The 16,606-nt window shown below is 41.2% G+C and overlaps 1 protein-coding gene across 4 annotated transcripts in view; it reads right to left on the bottom strand.

The window, feature by feature from the left end:
* Positions 1 to 16,606, bottom strand: part of ARID1B (AT-rich interaction domain 1B) — an 807,447-nt gene that overhangs the window by 474,049 nt on the left and 316,792 nt on the right. For all 4 annotated transcript variants that reach the window (XM_078648614.1, XM_078648616.1, XM_078648615.1 and 1 more), the window contains one exon: positions 4,385 to 4,456. In XM_078648614.1, coding sequence (XP_078504740.1) covers positions 4,385 to 4,456 — 72 coding nt within the window. The remainder of the gene's footprint in view (positions 1 to 4,384; positions 4,457 to 16,606) is intronic.

Genomic DNA, 16,606 nt, shown 5'->3' with positions numbered 1-16,606 from the left:
ATTAAATGAACAACAGTGACACTCCATTTTAACAGAATACAATCAAAAAATAATTTTCACTGTCATACAAGTAAAGGTCTTTCTGATGGGGTTGGAGGGAACAACGGAGACCATCAACAATTATGTCAATGTATTTTGGCTCTATTCAAGGATTCTCAAGAGCCTTCATCAGGATTATGGGTGATACAATTAGTAAACTGAAAGAGTTAAAAAAAAACTGTAAGAAAGTAATCAAGAAACAATTGTTAAAATTGTAATTGTTAATCTCCAACAGTTTGCCGATTGTGGTTTTAATCTGCATCTAAAATGTGTTGTGTATTGGGTACATGTATACCTGAAGCATCGGAATAAAGTCCATTTAACTCAAGGCTAGGTTTTTTGAGAGAGAAATATTGCTGAATTTTAGTGTTCAGCAACGATATAAACTCATTTCAGATTATATATAAATGCTGTTTAACCTGCTCATAGCACCAGTAACATGATCTTCTATTCATTCAATATTGTACTAAATCTGGATACTCTCTTCCACATAGAGGCAAAGCAATTCCATATCTTAGAGCCTGGCAGGGGGTTCAACCTAAAAATATGCCTAGCTGGTTTTACCAGTGAGGCCCGAGTCACTTTTGGCCAAGTAATGAGACATAGTCCTGTCTGGAATGCATTTCATTCCAAAGCAGTGTGCAAAACCCTGCCTGTTTAATGGTCAACAATCAGTGGAGGAAAGAAAAAAATCTCAGATTTATTCAAAGTGAATGGGACAGGTACTTGTGCATATTTACACTCAATGCTACATGTAAACCAGACTGCTATTTACCAGCAGGATTTGTCCTACCCATCGTTATGCAAAAAACAATTTAGAAGCCAGAAGAAAAGCCACTTGTATTTTATTCTAACCTTCTTCCATTATTATTCTAAAGACTGTAAACTTAAATCAAATTCACAAACTCCCATACATTACTTATATCAACCTTTACTACTTTTAACAACATTTCTTAAATTAAGGTTTGGTTGCGCAACAGTAAGCCTCAGGCTTTTTCACATTGGTTACATTATTTTAGGACATCAAAGAGAAGGAAACTGTGACTAAGCAATATAGAGGAAATTATTCTCTGTCATTTTAAAGTGTTTTTTTAAACATTAAACATTCTACAGATCTACTGGATAATTAAAAATGAATATATGATTGAAGCAGCAATGTAATCATGCATAACAGAAAGAAATTTGCTTCCAAGAAATACAATGTGTAACTCATCCCACTAACCATTTGCAGGAAGTCAAATGAACTCATATAAGCCCACTAATGACCACATTTAACACAGATAATTTCATTTCTCACAAAGAAACTGGAGTAAATGCATGGAATGGTTTCATTTAGAACACATGATTAACCTCAATAATAAACAATAACCAATGACTTCTGGATAACCCACTGATCTTTGGTTCCAGAGTAGGAAGCTTGCTGTCGAAAGTGCTCCACCAGCGCTAGTAAGCTCTACATTAATGAAATTCATTTTACAATACAAATTCTAACTAAATTCTATGGAAGAACACATAAGGCACAGCAAAAATCCTTACAGGAAAAAAGTTTTTAGTTATCTTTAGATAAAGAAATTTCAGTTCCCCCGACTAGCCATGTGCATGCAGCAATGGAGGATACACCTAAACCTCCATGAAAGGGGATACAGTTATTACTCAAGCACCAAATAGGCAATATGGTTCACGGAAGGCAATATGAATGAACTCCATACTTTAAACCTTTCCGAACAACAAATCTTCAGACAGCAGATCCTTTAGCAGATTGTAACCTGCCCCTACAGCTAAAGGAGATCATAGGATACAGGGATTCTAAGTAGAACCACCAGAGACAGAGTTAAATACCAATTAACAGGTTTAAATATAGAATGACTGCCATTGAATGTATTTGATCATGGTCACTAATGAAGCAGCCTAGGAAGAAACAATGTTTTGTTTGTCAACAGTTAATAAGACTAGATCTCAGAGTTCTGGCCTATTTCCAGCATTGAATTTCATAGGATAAATAATTTGGTCTCACTAGAATCAAAGGATTCTAGGATCTCCCTTAGAACTTCTGCTTATTACCACATTCACAATAATCATCTGTCTGGTTCACAGAAAAGGCTGCTTATAATGGCATACCCGTCAGGTGTAAAGTATATGAGGTCTCCCTGTTTGCCTATGCCATGGTATGCAGAGGCACCAAGAACCCCTTCCCACTCTTCATGTTGTAAACTGAAGGTGTAATGGATTCCAACACGCTCATAATTAGGCTGAAAGTGAAAGTACAAAGACACTGATGTGTCAACCATAACACTTATGGAAAGCTGCTTACAGTGAGCATTCTCTCCATCGTTGGAAAAATCAGACCACTTAAGTTGACATGGAGAGGTATTGTGTTTTCAAATTGCCCAAACATGGCACTGGGTTTCAAATTGTTTCTTTCCATTCAAGACTGCCAACAACAGCATGCAACTTTTATAGGATTTAGCTTCACATAGGTGTGCAATCTCATCTGAAGTGGCCTGCATCACAATCTAGAAAATGACAAAAAATTAACCTGCAACTTCGAAAAGCAGGCAATTTCGAGCTCAGCATCAGCTATTTTGTGGAAGGCAAAATGCCCGTCTTTAGAATTCTAGATGAAATTGTTAGAAAAACAACTAAATCAGGACAAGAAAAAAAAATGTTGTTGATCAAAATAAAAGATGGCTGGTGGTAATTTAATGGGATGACTCAATGCACGGCATGGGCAACAACTGATCGCAAGTTAACTACGCATTCCAAAAGACAAACTGCTATTGGCATATGATACCTCTGCCTTGAAAAGCTAGGTGACAAGCGGTTAATGGTGGCCAAACAGATTGGTCATAGAAAATGGAAATCAAAATGTTAACGTAAATTAGATATCTGGATAACCTTATCTGGAGAGAACCCGAAGTAAACAAACAACAAGGAAAGAATTATTCCCCAAGATTCAGTAAAGTTATTTAAACCTGTACATCGAAATTACTTGAGAATGCACCCTTCTCAACCATAAGTGTAAACTGATATTATTTTGATTAGCCCCACTTCCTGCTGGGTGCTCTAGCCTTACCCCAGAACACACATTATGATTAAGGTTTCTTTACCATACAAGTTAAAAAAATGTAAGCATAGGAAGCAAGACAATTTAACACAGGTTACCTTAATGTTGTATCTAAACATTTTAAAACATGTTTAATAAATGAAATGGTATAGTGAGCTCCTGCAACGGAGATTGAAGCAACCATGTTAAGAGAATATTTCTGAATGAAAAATCTTCAGAAAGGAGCCATTAAAATGTAAGAAAGGCTACAATTTGTGAGCTGACCAGTACTGAAGCTCATCAAGTAGGGTGAAAAAGAACTGGGGACAAAAGACCCAGCAAGCTTCAAAAGAGGGAATGGAATGGCACACTATGAAAAGGTAGTTTTGCGGGCATGCTTTTAAGGCCATGGATTTTTTTTTCTCTTTGCCCCTTTCCTTCTCCTTCTGCTTGTCCCTCCCTCGTAGACTCGCAAGACTCTGCAGAATGGTCGATCCAACTGCTTCACCCAGTAGGAGAACTTAACTGGACAGTCTACTAAAACACTGACCTAGTGAGTAAGGGTACTGCAAAGCAAATTATGACAGAAAACTAACAAATAATTTGCACATCGATTTCACACGCTCTTCCAAATCAAACTGGTGGCGATGTGCCCCACGCCAAGATCAGAGTAGCTCTCTGGTCACTCAGACACGCCACCAAAACGTGTTCCACCTAGGATCACACCAAATACAAAAATCTCCCATGTTACATATGCGCACATAGTGTAGTATTATACCTGTCTAAATGCGCGCTCCCTTATTACTTAGTGGCATGTACAGAGCTATGAAAATGTTACAATTCAAAATGTTGGTCCCTTATGGTGAAGGGGAAATGGCAATACAGGCTTCTTGAACAAACAAGAATCGTGATTTAAATTACACCTAAAATACAACAAAAATAACAAAAACAAAATAAAGCCATTTCTAAGCAATGTCCATAATCTACCATGCAAATATATTTACATCCTAACCCAACAGTGCTCAAGGATGTTACACGATCAGCAATCCGGGGCAGATCAGGTGATCAAAAGGCAGAGGTTGCGCTCAAGATGAAGCAAAGATATTTTTATCCAAACACTTTGGTGTTTCAAACTTGGAGCAAAAGACTGGACAATTCAATCTAGCACCTGCTTTAGAGATATACTACATTTCAAATAATTTCACTTTAGCACAGCCTCTTAACTCACTCACTCCCAAACATGATCATTCGCAGCTCTTCGGCCACATCACAAAATGCACAGATGCAAGTTCCAATACTCACAGTTCCTTCCTTGCGATTTCCCAATTTCCCACAAACGTATTCTTTGAGGGAGGGCAGGTCGTGGCACAGGCTCTACAATTGAAAAAAATACAAACACACTGTTGGTTATAGTAGCACTTGATGCTAGAATTTTGAATTAGAGCATGTTCTAGGCAAAACTGTTAGAACTCTGTGAGAAGCTGCTTTGTATTGCATTGTAGTTGCATATATAGTGCATTTATATAGTTCTACATATACATACCGTTTACGATGTGCAGAAAGGATCGGACTGGGGCAGAAAATAGGCCAGGTACTAAAATACATGTGCCCCCCATTGGCGAATCACACAGCTAAAAAAGTGGCAGACATTTGCAAATTAGAGCAGTTTTGAACTTGTGAAGTAAGACAACTGTGCAGTTGTTTTGCCAATGTAAGGGAGACTGTATTCGTGTATGCTTACTACAGGCACGATTTGTAGTAATAGCTGAAAAATCAACTGTAAAAATCTCCACGCAATATATGCCCATAAATAGTAAATAAATAAATTAAAACAGACCCTCGCACGTATCTGTCAGACACCCCACCCCCGGTTTTTCCGACGATTAGCCTGCTAAAATGTTTTAGTATTTGAACAGTGGGGGGGATTCTCTAGGGTGGGGGGTCTTTGTAGTGCTGACAAAGGGCACCCTCGAAAGCTGGCACTTCTCTTGTATTTTTATTAAAAAGTTGGCAACAAATCCTCATACGGTTAAGAATAAAATTCAGGATTTGCAAGCAGGTGAATCCTTTGGAAGGTACAGACATTTATAAAACACCAGTCTTAAAAAAATGGTAAACAAGGAAGCTCCGGTCATTGCTTTGCGTTCCAGGGTGACCGTATCTGAACCGCTTTTATTTCTAAGCTTTTCTCATGAAAAACACCAACTCTAAGCCGCGCTCCCGCCGCTGTTCTCGCTCTCTCGCACACAGACCATTTATGTATTTTTCACTTTCACACTCCTACTGCGGCGTAATGTTTTAAGATCAGTGTAATATTGCTGGGGCAGCTTTGCCGCGGGGGGGGCGCCTCCTTTTGGAGTGAGTCAACTGGTGTCCGAACTAAACCAAGAAATTCAAGCCAACACGGCCTGGGAATTCTCCTGATGGGCAACCGATGTCCAATTCTTGATTTATAGAAGTAAATAATGGCCAGCAGGCTACTGACCGGTACAGAACAAAACCCCCAGAGTTCCTGAGAGTGTTAAATATGTCATTTTAGGCTAGCTCCTTCTTAATGTATTTAAGTTAAAATGCATATATTTTAATAGAAAACGTACACCTGGGTAAGTCAGGCTATTAAGCAAGTATTTCACAGCCAATAAGTCTGACGGTGGTTACAGGGGTTAAAAAAGGAGCAGCTGGAGATAGTAACGGGGAGGGCGAGGGGAACAGCAACACAAAAGGGAGAGTAATACAGTGGGAGAAGCACATGACCAAGAAAGCAACAAGGAGGGTGGGGAATGAAACACACCGGGAAAAAGCAGGAAAACTCATACACTTCAATGAGTGCTTAAGCAACAAGCATTGGAAATGCAATAGGTCTCGCTTTAGGGAAGTTTGAGTTATTGGTCTTATAAATGACTTTTTTTTATTTATGTTTTCTTTTTTAAAATATCTAAATTAATAGCTTTGTCATTTACAATGCCAATAGTTTTAACTTTCGCAAATGTGACACCTATAACAGTGGGGAAGAAAGCAATGCAAGAAAGTGAGAACAACAAAAGAAAGGAGACTGGGAGAAAGGGAAGAGAGAGAAAGAGGAATAGTGAGAGATAGGCAACAAGAGAACTGGAGAGTGAGAATAAGGATGTAGGGACAGGTGCAAAGGAGAGAAGTAAAGAGAGGTACACAAGAGAGTGAAGACAGTGCGGACACTAGTGAAAGAGAAAGTAAAATAAAAACGGAACACGATGTGGAAGGTATGGGAAACACCGAGCCAAAAAAGAAATGGGGGCAAGGAGAAAAAAGACTTATCAAGAACAATCCATAGGGTGCCTCTATGTCACCTTGACAGCATGCTTCCTGTATGCAAATGCCATCTAACATATCAGCGCATTCTGGGAGATGTAGTCTTTCCTTGGTTGAAAGGAAACCATACGATTTAACGAACCTTGTAATGATGCCACCTAAAAAGGAAAGGCCAGGGCTGCGACAGCGTTGGCCCCTTGGCGTGTTGCTATCCGGGCACCCTAAACATACCTGCACTGAGTCATGCGTGTAGAACTGGAGGCAGGCGGTGCCCTTTGATGCAAGGCATGCGATAAAAAAAATAAGGCTGTGGTTTGGAATGCCAATAAAGTTTATCAAAATGGATCAATTTGTTTGCTTTGGAATTCCCAAAAGACGACGTAATGCATCCCTCGCTTCAAAGAAAAGTACACTCGCAGTGGGAGAGCTGAGGGACTCACAATAAGATACAGCGTGCCAAATTATAATAAATAACAAGACGGAGGGAAGGCAGAGATGGGGAGGAGGGAGGAGCGCCTGGAGAACAGGAAGACAGAAACGACTGCGAGGCACCGGGTAAGAGAGGAACGAACCGCTTGTTGTATGCGTCTGTTTTGCCTGCATTTGGAAAAAAGTCCGATACTGAGTGCCTGGAAGCGAGCAATAGCGCCCCGTATAACAGTGTACCAACACTGCCTATTTTCTCTCACTTAAAAACTGAATGTGTTACCAACGACATAAAGAAATAAATAACAAGACGGAGGGAAGGCAGAGAAGGGGAGGGGGAGGAGCGCCTGTTGAACAGGAAGAAAGAAACGACTGCGAGGCACCGGGTAAGAGGAACGAACCGCTTGTTGTATGCATCCGTTTTGCCTGCATTTGGAAAAAAGTCCGATACCGAGTGCCTGGAAGCGAGTAATAGCGCCCGTATAACAGTGTACCAACACTGCCTATTTTCTCTCACTGAAAAACTGAATGTGTTACCAACGACATCAAGAAAAAACGTGCCAAATTGAATAAGCAGTGCACTCACAGTGGGAGAGCTGAGGGACTCACAATAAAATACAGCGTGCCAAATTATAATAAATAACAAGACGGAGGGAAGGCAGAGAAGGGGAGGGGGGGAGGAGAAATGTGACACAGCGGGCAGGGGAGGGGGCGGAGCGGGGAGAGCGGCGATGAGGGTGTGAAGCAGCAGGGGCCTTTAAAGTGAAGCTAAGCTTCACTTCAAAGGTGTGGGAGGAGTGCTGCTGGGGAACAGATGGCGATTTGATGATGTGCACGCGCATTTTAGGTCAATGCGCTTGCGCATTGACCTAAAAGCGCACGGGCACAGCACCAAATCGCCAGTTGGGATACTAGTTGGGTAAAGTCTGTTTAAGTCGCTATAGTCTCGCTCTGCTCAATGCGCATGCGCATTGAGAGGCGAGACCTAAAAAGGAAAAAAAAGTAGTTCCCTGAAAGTGAGTAGTGGATCAATAAGCCAGCCAATCAGAAATGGTCAGGAGGGTGGGACAAATACAAGATGGAAAAGCTGAGACAAGGAAAGCCAACACATGAGCAATCGTAAAGGCAACCAATGTTAAGCAATGGTCAGGCTGTGAGCCCCTTTAAGTTCTTGGTAAGCCCACAATAGGTCTTTTTTTGCAACCAGACATCTTTAATGGCGGGTAGACTTAACCTAAAAAGAAGCAAAAAGTGATCATTTTTGTATAGGATGCACATTGAAGATAAAGTACTTTTTGGATGCAAAATAGTCCCTCAAGCATTCCAATGAAAGCTCTTCCTGGAAGGTGGAATATTACACCAAACATCCAATAGCATGAAATGAGAGAGGAGTACTTTTCTTAAGGGAGCAAAATCCCAATTTTTAATGCATTGGTAACAACAGGTAAAGAAATTGCTGAGCTTTCTAACCACCCCTAAATTGTACAACATACAAAGCAAATCACAGGTATGTTATTTTACATTAAGACACAAAACATCTTGTCTATACAAGTTACAAATTATCAGCAAGAAATCCGAAGCTCTCCGCATAAACTCCAAATGCAAACCCTTTCCAAATGTATCTCTCCAAATTAAATTTACAAGATAAAGAAACTAGGCATATCCATCAATTGGCACAGGCCAATCTACTGGTTGGAGAGAATAATTTAAACACAAAAAGTATTTACATGAATAAGCATATAAAGTAATCCTACAACAATTTAGGGCGGGTATGTTGTCCGTTTCATCTTTATTTTTTAAATTGTCCTTTCACTAAAGCATTCATAACATACATTTGTGATATGCAACTCAACAACGGTGTAAAAAGTAACACTTAGGACAAATGTAACCATTAAAGTAACGTAACAAATATATCGCTCACAAGGGGCCTTTGATGTAACAGCCCGTTATGTTATCAAGTTCTTCCAAAATTCACTCATAGCTCCAGATCGCGAGGAATGAGTGTGGCTCTCAACTTCATGGTTACTAAGTATCATTAGTGCCTGGACTATAGCTTTACAGTGCCCTCAACTGGGACAAGAGCGGACTGCCAGTGGCAGCTTTTTATGTGTCTTGGTGGAAAGGAATCAACATATATCATTATTTAGTCACAAGATCTTGTATATGGGAGGAACCAAACAAAGAAAAGAAATACTTTGATTCAATGTTTTGCTTCACATATTTTGTTCACTGCAAACTTCACATTCTTTCTGATGCCACACTTCTGCTCTAAGGATCTCGCAATATGTATTGTGCTCATTAACATTAAAGTGTTTAGAACACGTATTCCAGCAGTCTATCGAATTAGAGCTCTGGCTCAGATCCTCACCTCTATCATAGCGAATTCATTGTTCCCACCTATGAGTGACCATATGTCATGAACAGTGTTTCCTAGGCCTGTACACCATCTAATGAATGGAGTGCAAGACACGGCTCCAAGATGGTTGTCTCCCCAACATGGGGCGGACCATGTTTATATGTTTAGGCAAAGGCAATTGCAGAGAAAGTAGGATCATGGATATTCACCAACACCGCAACCAAGACTGTGATGGAAAGTGAGGAATAGAGGGATACTGCATAGGTAATCACTGCAAAATGTGATGACATGAAATTAGCAGGATTCAATAGGGGCACCAGTGATATAAAACCTTACCAGTTGTAAGTACGTTAGTCAGCTACTATGACCCTATTTTGGGAAAGCACTACTAATGTGAATTTATCAAGAACTCCAAGAGGTACCTGAAATGGCTGAACTCAACTTAAACATGCGTAAAAACCATATGACTAATGAGGCATCCAAAGTGCCATTGACACAGATTTGTTCAAGAACTCCAAACTCAGAAAGGGATCTGCGCTCATTCCAGAAACACCTGAGACAAGGTCTTGGTACCAGGTGCTAGTTCTAGGTTCAACTCGTGTGAGGGGCTACTGGTGGTCCCTCTGTCTCTCTTTCAGGGCATTGCTCATGTCATCCACTGGCAATCAAAGGTGGCTGAAAGAAGACCATTGCCACCTTGTGGTGCACTGCCTTTCTCACAAAACCTGTTCAGCCTGAGGAACAATTCCTCCTGCTAAAGCACTGGTTCTCATAGTTTGGCCAGTTGGATACTTGCGGTCCCCTAGACCATTTCATGTGACCCGCTGGTAAATAGCGGCACTCTGCTCAGTCATTAAATGGTGAAGCTGAACATGCTTATTTCCTGCAGCCCCTTCCTATGCTCCTTGACAATAGGATGTTAGTGGGGAAAAACTATAATTAAAAGTAAGCCGCTGGGCTGTACACGGCCTCATTTGTACAGCACAACTGCTCATGAGCGACACCTGGTCACTGGCCATACTGCACCTTCCCCGGTTGCCTAGATTCCCTTCAACATACTCTGAAGGTCATCAGCAGCGGAAAAACTTGGCGTAGGTCCAGTGCTCACTGCACCACTGGATTCAAGCGAGCCTGGCTAATGAGGGGCGATACCCTGAAACCGGTCACAGGATACTAGTTTCCGGTCCAGGAAGGACCTAGCCTGCCAGTTCGGGCTGGACTGTTCCCATGAGGAGCTGGGTCAAGAATGATTTGCATATGGTTGGGATGGCATAGTGGGCAAAAAACGATGGATTAAACCAAGATCTATTGACTGAGGGTGAATGTTTGCATTGTTTAGCATTCCATCCATCATCTGTTCTTTTTGATTTGTCGCCAAAATTGGGAAGGGTATGCCCAGACATGGGTCCTGTGTTCCCTGTGCCCTGGATTCAAGCTAGCCTGGCTGATGAGTGATACCCTGAAATTAGTCCCATGATGCTAGTTTCTGGTCCAGGCACGACCAGGCTTGGCAGTTCGGGCTGGATTGTTCTCTTGAGAGCAGGGTCAAGACTCATTTGCATATAGCTGGGTCCAACTGGGGTGACGTGTTGGGCAAAAAAAAAACCATAGATTAACTCAGATCTGTTGACTGGGGTGAATGTTTGCATTGTTCAGCATTCCGTCCATCATCTGCTCTTTTTGCCTTTGGCCACCCTATTTTCATCCCCAAGATGCCAACAAAGAAGCACACAGCTCGTCTTCCTCAGCCATGTTCCACAGGACATACCTAATCAGTATATGTGAGCTTTTATGGGAAACAGACCGTCAATAAAACAACTAGTATCTTATACTCAAATCTGTGCTTTAATGTTTATTTTGCTAACACCTTTTTAACATCGATTTTAAGTGCCATCGTTTTTTTTTCTTTCAATGAGCTTGTTTTCTAAAGGCAGTACTGTTTGTTCTATGTGCAGAACAGTCTGCCCATATAACAAGCTCAACTACCCTTAAAAAACACATTGGAAGAAAAATGATGGTGCCTTACATAGCAATACATGTCCTGTTTCAGCAAGCTGAACTGACTGCAAAAAAAGTCTATCAGTAGTAACATTATGGTGCTTAAAGATGTAGGTGAAAAAAGGGTACGGAAATACACAGTAATGCACACCTTTTGCATATACAAGGAGTCACCCAAGACAGCTCACAAAGAGTCCAGAGGTGTTGTTGCCTACTGATGTACAGTGCTATCTGCCTCTTTTTACCCAGCTCATTTTTGCTGCTTGGGTGGAGAAGGGAATGAACACAGGGCATCTTGTGATTTGTATTTCAGCTGGTTATTAGTTAAGCCCTGTGTGTTACTATAAAAGATACTTGTGCAAGGCAGTGGGCTAAAGGGAGAAAAACAAAATTGCCAAAAGAGGCTACACTAAGGAGAGCCCTGTATTTCAATAACCTAAGTTGCACAACTGTTCCAGCCTGGATAAACTGCTCAATTCTTTTCAACATGGTGACAGTACCTTTGTTCACTGTGGTAATTGTTTAGAAGTAATATAGAAATGCCTTTAAATTGCCTTCTTTGCTGATTAACATTTCAAATGGGAAAGACTACGGTATTTTGTGGATTCTCCCCATTTCTTTTACCAACCTTGACATAAATATGTCAGCTTTACTTGTAATAGACAGGTGGCGACCTTACCCGGGATGTGAGTCGGGCATTCCACCTGGGTCTAATAATGAATATTACCACGCATGCCCTTAACCTGCAAAAATACAAGGCATTGAGCCACTGGGTAGTTGTAGTTAGGATAGTGCTTTCATAGGAAATGCATTTTTGGTGTCCTTATATCTTCGGCACCTTTTGATGAGTCTTCACGAAATTTACCCCAAAACAAATTTCACCTCAGCTCCTTCCTGGAATGTTTCAGGATGATCCTTGAAGCAGGAATCGAGAAAAAGGGGAGGTCCCAAAACAGTTAGCATGGAGGAGTTTCATTAGTTATCGGAATGCTAACTAGTTATGCGACCACCAGCACCACGCGTGGAGACCTTCGGTCTCTGCTGAGTACAGCTGGCACCAGATGCGGTGGTAGTACTGCCGTAGTCTAGCCTCTGCAAGACAAGCACTCGACCACCTGCTTGAAATCATTTAGTGGAAGGAAAGGTTTGATATTTCTGAGTGACCTCAACAAGTGGTTTGCTCCCTTACATACATTGCTGATATGATTTTTTCATATTCAGGTGCTTGCCCATGGTGACTCCAAGAGATTTGGCTGAGTCTATGATGAGAGTGCAATTGAAAGCAGTGAGGTGACTCAGCCATAGGTCTAGCTTGGGGATGTGGTTTGGAGGGGAGATGAGCCGGAATTCTGTTTTGCAAGTGTTAAGCAGAAGATGGTTCTTCATTAACCAATGTTGAGTAGACGTTAGGGTAGTGTTGAGAGAGATGTTTTCGAGGGATGAGATTTTCAAATAAAGTTGTGTTTCGTCCGCATACATGTGGAAGAGAATATTCATGGAGTTTAATGAGTTAGCGAGAAATTCCAGGAAAAGGTTGACGAGGATAGGAGATAGAGCGGACCCTTCGGGGACCCCATGAGTACAGGAAACGGCTGGGAGAGTGGTTTGCCTTGAATCTTTGTGATCTGTGATTTAGGAAAGAGAAGAACAGTTGTAGCACCTGATCATCAAAACCCATTCTGTTTTGCAGGATGGATAAGAGGTTGTCATGATTAACCGTGTCGAATGCGGAGGAAAGGTCCAGGAGAATCAGAAGGCAGGATTAGTTTTTGTCAAGCATTTTTAAAATGTCATCCATAATGTGAGTGAGAGCTGATTCGGTGCTGTGCCCCTTCCTAAAACCAGATTGATGATGGTCTAGGAGTTGGAAATTCTCTATGTGAGCACAAAGTTGAGATTGTACACATTTTTCTAGAAGTTTCACTAGGGTGGAGATGTTGGAAATGGGGCGGAAATTATTGAGATCAGATTTGTCAGCGTTATTATTTTTTTTTAGAATAGGAGATACCTGAGCGGTTTTCAGGCAATGGGGGATTGTGCCTTGTGAAAGAGAAGCGTTTACAATCCTTGTCCAGGTGGGAATGAGTGCATTCTTGATTTCTTTGAAGATGGCCGGAGCAACCGGTCACTGAAGTGGTTGGAAGAGTTGATATTCTGAAGAATCTTGTGAATGTCATTTTCACTAAATGGGTTAAAGGTGCCCCATGACGCATTGTTCTTGGTGGTCGATTTGCCCTTTTCAAAGGGGCCAAGGGGGAAGGCGGCACTTGAGGAAGGCAATAGAGCCTTTTTAGAGGCAAGGTCAGCAGAGATGAGTCTTGATTTCTCCAAGAAGAAGTGTTTGCCGCATGAGGGTGGGCTGCCACCAGGTTCAGAGGGGTTTGGACCAACAACTGATTGCTGTTTGGCCAATTCAAACAGTTGCTTGGGGCGGTTTGCCACTTGATCCAGTTGGTGTCTTAAGTAGTCAGCCTTGGCACTCTTGATTTGTTTGTTGTAGAGGCTCCTGACATCTCTGAGGAGTTTTAGTTGGTCCGAGGAGGGATTGGATCGCTAGGAATGTTCAACTGCCCTAAGGTTGCGTTGTTATGTGTTTAAGTTGCCATTATACCACAATTTGGATATTTTTGTGGAGACATTTTTATGTTGGAGTGGAGCAATGTCATTCAGGATGTTGGTGATTGTCGAATTGTAGGCGTCGGAGAGTGATTACACCTCGACCAAGTCAGCTTGGGCGGAGAGGGCAGATTTACATTGGGCAGCTAGATCATCAGAGTTTATTGATCTGAGGTCTCTTTTCCATATCTTTGATTTCAATGGTTGAGCCTTCCTCATCTCGCTCTGCATTATTTAGTTTAAGTGTGGGTAAGATCAAGTGTCAGGCGTTATTGTTACTCGACTTGCCTATATGCACTTTCTCATGGGTCACTCCCTTGCTCCTTATCCCTATGTGGGTTCTTCGAGCCACTTGGGGGCTAGAAAGGGTGCTCTAAGTCTAGGTACACTGGTCACCACCAGGCAACAACCAAACAGTACAATGGCGTTTCAAATATGATCCTGTGAATGATCTTAATTCCTTAAAATGTTATATTTATTTTATTTAAAAGTTTTATATAGCGCAAACAACACCCTGATGGTATCAGAGCGCTTTACAATGTTAAAATAAGTCATATAGAATCAATAATTGCCACGAGACAGTACATGATACAGCAGATCCACAGTGAGGGTAGGATCACCTCGAAGATAAGATTGAAAATTGTTACTTTACTGTTATTTTTATTCTGCTGAGGGCAGTACAGATGTTAATTGCTAGCCTCACAACTTTGCGAACAATCCAAGATTTAAAACTGAAAAGGTACATTTACAGAGTAACACCTGGAAACATGTGCAAAACTAGAATTTTTAGCAACCCGACCAATACTCAGACAAGTACCACCCTGACCTAGTTTGCTTCAAGTCCCTTCTAGGCACTTTTAAATAACTGAGGAAGGTTTTGAATGCAGGTAAACATTAGTAGCTAATTCCTACATTGTATGCCTTGTGAATGGCTAAGCAAACCTCAGCACTCCATAGACCTTGCAAATGCTCACTATCAACTTAGGGGCAAGACATAAAAAGTGCATACCAAATTGAAACACTGCAGTAAAATGATACAGGTGCTATGGGCCATGAAATCAAGCAAAAAAATATGGAACACCTTGTCTCCTGGTTAGGTAGTGAAATACACCAATCAGTGGCGTGCAAAGGGCCCCTCACTTCTCAGGACCCCCGTGCTACTTCACTTGCTGCACTAATGATACACATGCCCATGATTGGACAACTCACACCGCTGCTTGTGAAGATCATTAGTCAGGAACACTGGAATTATGTGGCTGTGGCATTTTCCGAATTATTATAGATTTGCCACATAATTCATTATCTGCTGCAGATTTAAACAAAGAAATCTGATTTTTTTGGAATGGGCCAAGTGACTAAAAATAAGTGACACATGTGGTCGACGGCGACCAACCACTATTTTCACAGGCTGCGTGACGTCCACACTGCCAAAAAGGTGGGACCCACTGAAATATGCTGAATTCTTCCTAGTGTAGATTTCAGACACCGGGACTCTTTCTGCAGACCCTGCACTTTCTTTTCTTTTCTTTTCTTCCGAGCAGCACCGTGCAAGCAGTGTTTCGAGCTTTGTTATTTTAAATTCCAGCTGGCCCAAAACAAAGGGCGAAATGAAGAGCTCATAAGGCCTCATTTTGTTTGAGTAACCTTGATAGGTGCTATCTAGAGCCTCACACCTAGATACAATTGAGAAGAAAAAAGGCACACATACAGCTGATCACTTCACAGGTACTTAAGACAGGCATGCTTTTGACTTTGTTCATTCACTGTATATAGATTTGCACGCACTGTAAGAATGTCAAACGTGTTGGTCCGTCCCAGTATTTACAAAAATAATGTAAAAATACCACTATTTTGTTTTATTTCTTTTATAGCACTATTCATCCCAATGCAGGGTGTCAGAGTGCTTTACATCACACGTAAACATTATACATAGACAATAAATCATATGTTGGTAAATTAACGTACCGGATGTGTTACCTAAGACAGTGAGGGTTACAAGGTGTAGGAGTTCCATGCCCTTCATAAGTCACTGGGCTCTATTAGAAAGATTACAATTTGTGAACTGCAGCCAACAAAATGATCAGTGTGTTAAAAGTATTAACCCACTTATCTAGCTACGTAAAATAAAAATCGGTCATCCTCATTTTACCGGATGTGCTTTGCAGGAGGCACATTAACCTTCTGTGCTATTTTAATTCAAAACTGGGGCTAGACAGAACACACATCCCTCCAGCAAATGCGTTAACCTCCAGAGTTTAATTATTATTATTCCCGTAGAATTACTGGGCACACAAAGATCTCCGTGCCTTAACCCTATAATATATGTTAAAATGTAGACTTTGCAACCAATTAAACATAACAGATGTATTGCGGTTTCTCCTTGTTGCCAATTTCTTTGTGCAGAGTTCTTTTTTTTTTATAAATCTTTTTATTATTTTAAAGCAAAAATAAAAATCAACAGACATATCCGATGCCATAGATACATACGATGTTACCAGGGTGAAGTGGTACAAAAAACAGGATAGACTTAATACAGCACAATTCTTCGAGAGGTCCGCACTATTAAGCACAAAAATAAAGTTGACTGCAGTATAATCGCTAAACAGTTTAGAAGAGGATCCTCAACACCCACCCACCCACAAATCAAACAGCAGGAGAATCATGGCAACCTGACACTAGAAGTTAAGCATCAGAGTCCGGATATTACGACGACAGTACATGTATAGGAAAGACTAGGAAAAAATGAAAATTAGAAAATAATATGGACGATACAAAAAGAAAACAATAAACCCTTCTCCCCCACCCTGCACCCCTGCAAACGGCTACCGCCTAACCCCCAG

Source organism: Lissotriton helveticus, chromosome 6 (genome assembly GCF_964261635.1).
Source record: "Lissotriton helveticus chromosome 6, aLisHel1.1, whole genome shotgun sequence".
NCBI lineage: Eukaryota > Metazoa > Chordata > Amphibia > Caudata > Salamandridae > Lissotriton > Lissotriton helveticus.
This window is presented reverse-complemented; position numbering and strand designations above follow the sequence as displayed.